Here is an 8644-nt window from a genome sequence, read left to right as displayed (position 1 = left end):
ACCAAATGTGCAGAATAGCAATAGTGCAAATATAGCAGATATGTACAGTAGTGATTGAAATATTAATAAATATAGAGAATGGAAATAAAGGAATAATACTGGGTACAGTTTTTCACAGCTACGCCAGTAGCTGCGTGAGTAGTGAGCATATAGCCCTTAGTGTCCACACCTTAAAGCTTGTGAATAATGATTTTGTTTTCTATTAACTGAAGTTCAGTTCTGAGAGGGCACAAGGGGAAAAACTGTTCAAGAGTCTGGAGGTGCGTGTCTTGAGGGATCTGTAACATCTTCCAGAGGGCAACAGAAAAAAGCTGTGGATGCCAGGGTGGGATGAGTGTTTTATTATTATAAATGTGAACTACATTTGTCTTGTGTTTGGTCAGGTTGGAGCAGATCATCTGAGCGAAAGTCATTACATTTTAACAGGTATGTGCTATTGATGGTTTCTATTCTTTTATTATCCAGTTTTGTGTTTTAGATGTGCAGCTCTTTTATAGAAAAATCTAACGTTGGTATGTTTCTGAAACTCATATTATCAGTTTATGAATCCTCATTTATGTTAAACTTGTTTAAATTTCATTGTCTGCATAAACCAAATACTCTTCTTTGGGTAAAATAGGAAACAGTGTAAGCTTGAGGTAGAAACACAAATCACATGAATAATGACAGATGAGGTGAAAAGATGTTCATTTGATTGTTTTATTGCAGCAGAAATACATTCACTGAACTGCTTTAGTCTTTCAAAACATTCAATAACCTTCACAGAAGGAACCAAATGATCTCACGATCAATTCACATCCGCTAATGTCAACAATGACACACTTAAAGTTTCTGGTGAAAAAACCTTCACAGAAGGCACAATGACAGCTGTATACAGTGAAAGACTGTTGATAACTAACAATAACAAACTCTCAAAACAGAGTCGATTAGCATCATGTCTATTATAGAGCAAAGAGAAAAACTTCACATAGGAAATATAAAGTCTGACTGCTGATAATCTCAGCGCCGTTATTAAATGCTGTCACCCAATTGTGGGTGAATTCATAATCATTGACAGTAATATCAATAATTCACACTTCAATGTGATATAAAGGTATCTGTAGATAAACATTTCCATTAGAGCAGAATAAACACCTCAGTCTGGAGCTGCTTAACATAAGCTGGAGAATTCATACAGCCAAGATTCTTTGCCATATTTACATGAATTAAATTTGTTATATAACAATAATAAATCGTTTGGTCCGTAACAACTTTTTAAATAAATGTTCTTTCACATGAATGTGAAATATTTCATTTCAGTTCAAGTTTAATCCCATCAGGACTCTCTTTAGTCTCTTCATAGAAGAGCAGAATCCTCAGTGTACTATTACAGTACAATATCTTTCCAAACTGATCTGATGATCAATCTTTTCTCAAAAGAGAAATTCAAAAGTGAATTGGTTCAGTTGTCTAATGTAGAGTTTCAATGTGTTATCGGTTGTGTCTACCAGGGCCTCTTCAGATGGCGCGCTCTTTGTTGACATTCATCTCTTTTGTTGAAGGTGGTGGTGGGTGTGTGGAGCTCCAGCGGAAGGCAAGACACATTTCTCTCCTGATCTTTTCAGATGGTGTCTGCAGGTTCTGGAAGTGCTCCAGCAGTCTTCTCTGGCCCTTCGTCCTTCTGGTGTGTCTGTTGGACAGAAAGTGCACAAATGTCCGTGGACACACCTGGAGAAGCCTTGATTGACAGCATGTGAACTGGAGTCCAGAACAGACGTGCTGGTGTGTCCAGGAAGCTGACTGTTCATCTCCAGTATATCCTGCTTTCTCACAGCTTGGAATCAGACTGCTGCTTGAGGAAGCTTGGATCCAGAAGAGCCTTGAGCTGTCTCGTGCTTCTGTTGGATAACGATCTCTGTCGCATCTTCTCCACGATTGGCTTTCTCAGCTGAAAACAGAAATGAAAAGACGTTAAGTGCTTTTGTCTTAGGAAGACACGTGAGAGGTGCTAAAGTCATGTCGATGTAAGGCAGGTGCTGAATGTACCTTGTTGTTGAGATGGAGATGCCTCGCACTGAGATGATTGTAAGGTGTCCATGTCTGTATCTCTGTGCTGTAGATCTCCTGTGTAGAGCGAGTCCTGATTTTGCACTGCCCTGCAGCTCCTCTATTTATACTCCCAAATCTCCATATGAATGTGTGGAGCTTGAGCTCGCTGGACTTTCTCACACTTTCTAGCCAATGGAAGAGCTGGGACAGACAATGAGGAATTTGCTTTAGCAGATGAGTGGATTTGTGCGAGTCCCTGGTGGAGTCCCAGAGACAAAGCAGCTTCACACCACTTTTGTATTCAGTCACATTAAATCATTAGAAGTGGGCGTGTTCCACAGGTCTGACACTCCTCATCTGTGCTGTAATGTGTGTGCGAAATAGAAAGTTTACGACAAGGCCAATATGTTTGGTGAAATAAAGTTCTTTTTCACGCTTTGGGTGAAATAAGATGTGATTAAATAAAATTAATGGTTTAAGAATTCAAGGGGTGCCTAAAGTTGCTGGTAAGGATATGTTCTTATAATTTTAACACACATTCCCTTATTCTCCCTATTAGGAAAAAAAAATATTTTTTTTTGTTTATATTAAGGAAGAATATCGTTTTAATTTTTTAATTTTTTATAAATAATGTGTTATGGGAAATATTTCTAACCAAACTACATGAATTTATAAAAGTCCACAGGGTACTCTTGTCTTATCATATGAATAGACACACTTTTTTGTTGTGTGTGGGAAAGCTCTGGAAGAAAGGGAATCTCACTCTTCTGTGTCATTAGCCACTCTTAAAACCCCACACCTCAATATTAAAACACACAAACAACAGGAGATGACACACTTCAATGGAAATTTACACACTGAAGCTTGACAAACTGATCAATCTTCTTCCATGAACAACATTCAATATTAACATTTGGGTTTTCTTTTTCATGTATCAAGTTTATTGAAATTATTATACCATAGATCTTTAAGCATTTGGGTACTAAAGCAGTACAAAAGGTTTTCATTTACATGTTTATTCACCATATAGTTAAAGTTTTATTAATGCATTAAAGACAATACAGATACTAGGTGTGCCAACTTTTTGTCAAGATCATAATAGCTCAGTTAAAAGCTGTGAATTTCTAAATTAAGAAAAATTGTAATAGAAACAAATGTGGTTCTCCGCATTAGTCATGGCATGTTAGCGTTATACGTTTCCCTCCAGATGGTTGATGACGTCAGGTAGAACAGAGTCTTCAGCCGTCACTAATGCTCCATTCAGGACTCTGGATGCTTTTGTGTTTCATTGATGTGAGGACAGAGAGTCAGTGTGGGAACCTCACATGAGATCTTTACTCACACTGAACAGCACACACACACACGCACGCACGCACGCACGCACACACACACACATCTGGAGTCCAAGACAATGACGAAGACCTCTGAATTCCACAACACGACTCTAAAGCTTTAGATACAAATATATTTAAATAAACTCATCTGTACATTTACCATAAAAACACATTTTATAAAATTGAACACTGTATTAAAATGAGCATATTGTTTCAATGAATATAAAAGTTTTTATGAACATATATGAAGGGCACAAAGTAAATGAAGTCCATCCATCTAAAAGAGATGGCACAAGTGTAAAACACAGATTGATGTTCAATATTAGAAACATTTTCTCGATGTGATGTTTGTCTGAAATGAGCGTCTCTTCCACACGTGTGTGTAGTGTTGAGTAGCGCGTGCTGTTTGAGTGACATTAATGTGAACATCAGGCAGCAGATCGGATCTCTCTACAGGGTCGCCACTTTCCCACATTCACACAGTGAGTCTCTCCATCAGCTCCAGTCGCCCCTCCACCTGCTGCCCTGACACACCAGCTTTGTGTCCTGATAGAGGATCATTGAGCGTTCCTCATTGTCTGTTCCAGCTCTTCCATTGGCTAGAAAGTGTGAGAAAGTCCAGCGAGCTCAAGCTCCACACATTCATATGGAGATTTGGGAGTATAAATAGAGGAGCTGCAGGCAGTGCAAATCAGACTCGCTCTACACAGAGATCTACAGCACAGAGATACAGACATGACACCTACAATCATCTCAGACGAGCATCTCCATCTCAACAACAAGGTACATTCAGCACCTGCTTACATCGACATGACTTTAGCACCTCTCACGTGTTTCCTAAGACAAAGTCACTTAACGTCTTTTCATTTCTGTTTTCAGCTGAGAAAGCCAATCGTGGAGAAGATGCGAAGAGATCGTATCAACAGAAGCATCGAGCAGCTCAAGGCTCTTCTGGATCCACAGTTCCTCAAGCAGCAGTCTGATTCCAAGCTGGAGAAAGCAGATATACTGGAGATGACAGTCAGCTTCCTGACACACCAGCAGTCTGTTCTGGACTCCAGTTCACATGCTGTCAATCAAGGCTTCTCCAGGTGTGTCCACGACATTGTGCACTTTCTGTCCGAACATGACACACAGAAGACACAGAGCCAGAGAAGACTGCTGGAGCACTTCCAGAACCTGCAGACACCATCTGAACAGATCAGGAGAGAAAGTGTCCTGCCTCCGCTGAGCTCCACACACCACCACACCTTCAACAAAGAGATGAATGTCACAAGAGCGCCATCTGGAGGCCCTGGTAGACACCTAAACTACAACATAACATTGAGATCTACATTAGACAGACATGAACAATTTCATCTTTGGTGAGATATTTCGTCTTTATGAGGTAATACCGATTTGATGTCATATCAGATCTGCAGTTATGAGAGAGATATTTGTACTGTAGATAGTGACCACGCTGAGGATTGCTCATTGTCTCTCATAGAGACTAAGAAGTCGTAGGATACTTGGGAACTGAATGAAATACTTTGCACATACATGTGAAGAAACATTTATTTAGAGAAGTTGTTTACGGGACAAACAGGATTTTATCATTTGTTGATACAAGTTTAATTGTCGTGTAAAGTAAGTGCGCAAGAATCTTGCTTGTATGAAGTTCTGCTCAGATTTATGTTCACAAAGACTCTCAGACTGGAGGTTGTTTATCTCGCTTGAATGATTATCTTACAGGATTACTTATATCACGTTGAAGTGTGAATAGTAATGTGATATGGCCTGTCATGATTATGAAGTTCGGCCCACCATTGGGGTGACACATTTTGAATACGGGCTGAGATTTAGTCGAGCAGTCAGACTTTATATTTCCTATGTGAAGGTTTTTCTTCTTGTGCTACTATAGATGAGACATGATGCTGAGGGATTCGACTCTGTTTTGAGAGTTTGTTATTGTTAGTTATCAACAGTCTTTCACTGTATACAGCTGTCATTGTGCCTTCTGTGAAGGTTTTTTCACCAGAAACTTTAAGTGTGTCATTGTTGACATTAGCGGATGTGAATTGATCGTGAGATCATTTGGTTCCTTCTGTGAAGGTTATTGAATGTTTTGAAAGACTAAAGCAGTTCAGTGAATGTATTNGTGCGTGTGTGTGTGTGTGTGTGTGTGTGTGTGTGCGTGTGTGTGTGTGTGCTGTTCAGTGTGAGTAAAGATCTCATGTGAGGTTCCCACACTGACTCTCTGTCCTCACATCAATGAAACACAAAAGCATCCAGAGTCCTGAATGGAGCATTAGTGACGGCTGAAGACTCTGTTCTACCTGACGTCATCAACCATCTGGAGGGAAACGTCATAAAGCTGAAAATGCCATGACTTAATGCAGGAGACACATTTGTTTCTATACAATTTTTTCTAATTTAGAAATTCACAGCTTTTAACTGAGCATATTATTGATCTTGACAAAGTTGCACACTATATCTGTATGTCTTTTAATGCATTAAATAAAACTTTAATATAATGTGTGAATAAGACATGTAAATGAAACTTTTGTACTGCTTTAGTACCAAATGCTAAAGATTCTTTATTGTATAAAAATGCTAAAGTTTCTTTATTGTATAAAATTTCAATAACGTTGATACATGAAAAGAAACAAATGTTAATATTGAAATGTTGTTCATGGGAAGAAGTTGATCAGTTTTGTCAAGCTCATGTGTGTAAATTTCCATAAGTGTGTCAAGTCTCTTGTGTGTTTGTGTGTTAAATATTGAGGTTGTTTGGGGGGTTTAAGATGCTAATGACACTAGAAGTGAGATCCTGTTCTCCAGAGCTTTCCCACACACAACAATAGAAGTGTGTCTATTCATATGATAATGACAAATACCCTGTGGACTTTTAAAATTCATGTAGTTTTTGTTTAGAAATATTTCCCATGAAATACATTATTTAAAAAATTAAAACATATCTTTCCTTAATATAAACAATAAAAAATATTTTTTTTTTCCTATAGGAAAATAAGGGAAATGTGTGTAAAATTAAAGAAATATGCACCCTTACAGCAACTTTAGGCACCCTTGAATTTTGAACATTAATTTATATAATTCATTTATTTCACCCAAAGCTGTGAAAAAGAACATTTTATTTTCACAAACATATTGCCTTTTCGTAGACTTTGCTATTTCTGCACACACATTCACAGCACAGATGATGGAGTGTTTAGACCTGTGAGAACAGACACACTTCTAGTGATTTAATGTGATGAATACAGAAGTGTGTGAAGCTGTTTGTCTCTGGGACTCCACCAGGACTCGCACAAATCACTTCATCTGCTAAAGCAGATTCCTCATTGTCTGTACCAGCTCTTCCATTGGCTAGAAAGTGTGAGAAAGTCCAGCGAGCTCAAGCTCCACACATTCATATGGAGATTTGGGAGTATAAATAGAGGAGCTGCAGGCAGTGCAAATCAGACTCGCTCTACACAGAGATCTACAGCACAGAGATACAGACATGACACCTACAATCATCTCAGACGAGCATCTCCATCTCAACAACAAGGTACATTCAGCACCTGCTTACATCGACATGACTTTAGCACCTCTCACGTGTTTCCTAAGACAAAGTCACTTAACGTCTTTTCATTTCTGTTTTCAGCTGAGAAAGCCAATCGTGGAGAAGATGCGCAGAGATCGTATCAACAGAAGCATCGAGCAGCTCAAGGCTCTTCTGGATCCACAGTTCCTCAAGCAGCAGTCTGATTCCAAGCTGGAGAAAGCAGATATACTGGAGATGACAGTCAGCTTCCTGACACACCAGCAGTCTGTTCTGGACTCCAGTTCACATGCTGTCAATCAAGGCTTCTCCAGGTGTGTCCACGACATTGTGCACTTTCTGTCCGAACATGACACACAGAAGACACAGAGCCAGAGAAGACTGCTGGAGCACTTCCAGAACCTGCAGACACCATCTGAACAGATCAGGAGAGAAAGTGTCCTGCCTCCGCTGAGCTCCACACACCACCACACCTTCAACAAAGAGATGAATGTCAACAAGAGCGCCATCTGGAGGCCCTGGTAGACACAACCGATAACACATTGAAACTCTACATTAGACAACATGAACAATTTCACTTTTGAATTTCTCTTTTTGAGAAAAGATTGATCATCAGATCCAGTTTGGAGAAGATATTTGTACTGTAATAGTACACTGAGGATTCTGTCTTCTATGAAGAGACTAAAGAAGTCCTGATGGGATTAAACTTGAACTGAATGACATATTTTCACATCATGTGAAAGAAACATTTATTTAAAAAAGTTTGTTTACGGACAAACAGATTTATCATTGTTTATAACAAATTTAATTTCATGTAAAGTAATGGCAAGAATCTTGCTGTATGAATTCTGCTCAGTTTATGTTAAGAGCTCCAGACTGAGGTGTTTTATCTGCTCTGACATGATTTATCTTACAGATACTTTATATCACATTGAAGTGTGAATGTATTGATATTACTGTCATGATTATGAATTCGCCCACATTGGGTGACACATTTAATAGCGGCTGAGATTATCAGCAGTCAGACTTTATATTTCCTATGTGAAGTTTTTCTCTTTGCTCTATAATAGACATGATGCTAATCGACTCTGTTTTGAGAGTTTGTTATTGTTAGTTATCAACAGTCTTTCACTGTATACAGCTGTCATTGTGCCTTCTGTGAAGGTTTTTTCACCAGAAACTTTAAGTGTGTCATTGTTGACATTAGCGGATGTGAATTGATCGTGAGATCATTTGGTTCCTTCTGTGAAGGTTATTGAATGTTTTGAAAGACTAAAGCAGTTCAGTGAATGTATTTCTGCTGCAATAAAACAATCAAATGAACATCTTTTCACCTCATCTGTCATTATTCATCTGATTTGTGTTTCTACCTCAAGCTTACACTGTTTCCTATTTTACCCAAAGAAGAGTATTTGGTTTATGCAGACAATGAAATTTAAACAAGTTTAACATAAATGAGGATTCATAAACTGATAATATGAGTTTCATAACATACAACGTTAGATTTTTTATAAAAGAGCTGCACATCTAAACACAAACTGGAATAAAAGAATAGAAACCAACAATAGCACAAACCTGTTTAAATGTAATGACATTCGCTCAGATGATCTGCACCAACCTGACCAAACACAAGACAAATGTAGTTCACATTAATAATAATAAAACACTCATCCCACCCTGGCAACCACAGCTTTAATCTGTTGCCCTCTGGAAGATGTTACAGATCCCTCAAGACACGCAC

At 38.5% G+C, this 8644-nt stretch overlaps 1 protein-coding gene and 2 pseudogenes across 1 annotated transcript; 2 read left to right on the top strand and 1 right to left on the bottom strand.

Moving 5' to 3' along the window:
- Positions 1-1497: 1497 nt before the first annotated feature.
- On the bottom strand, positions 1498-2385 carry LOC130571655 (transcription factor HES-5-like; annotated as a pseudogene).
- Positions 2386-3575: 1190 nt separating this feature from the next.
- LOC130571391 (transcription factor HES-5-like) lies at positions 3576-4663 on the top strand (annotated as a pseudogene).
- Positions 4664-6795: 2132 nt separating this feature from the next.
- Positions 6796-8236, top strand: LOC130571323 (transcription factor HES-5-like). Its single transcript, XM_057362214.1, has 2 exons — positions 6796-6909; positions 7006-8236. Exons 1-2 carry the CDS (start codon positions 6862-6864, stop codon positions 7426-7428), a joined length of 471 nt encoding a protein of 156 aa, XP_057218197.1. The 5' UTR covers positions 6796-6861; the 3' UTR covers positions 7429-8236.
- The last annotated feature ends 408 nt before the right edge of the window (positions 8237-8644 follow it).

The sequence above is a fragment of the Triplophysa rosa genome, linkage group LG20, assembly GCF_024868665.1.
Source record: "Triplophysa rosa linkage group LG20, Trosa_1v2, whole genome shotgun sequence".
In the NCBI taxonomy this organism is placed as follows: domain Eukaryota; kingdom Metazoa; phylum Chordata; class Actinopteri; order Cypriniformes; family Nemacheilidae; genus Triplophysa; species Triplophysa rosa.
This window is presented reverse-complemented; position numbering and strand designations above follow the sequence as displayed.

Excerpts from the sequence above, each read along its gene's own strand:
- LOC130571323 (XM_057362214.1), top strand. The coding sequence starts at position 6,862 with ATGACACCTACAATCATCTCAGACGAGCATCTCCATCTCAACAACAAG. Across the intron at positions 6,910-7,005 it reads ATCTCCATCTCAACAACAAG|CTGAGAAAGCCAATCGTGGA; the intron begins GTACATTCAGCA and ends TTCTGTTTTCAG.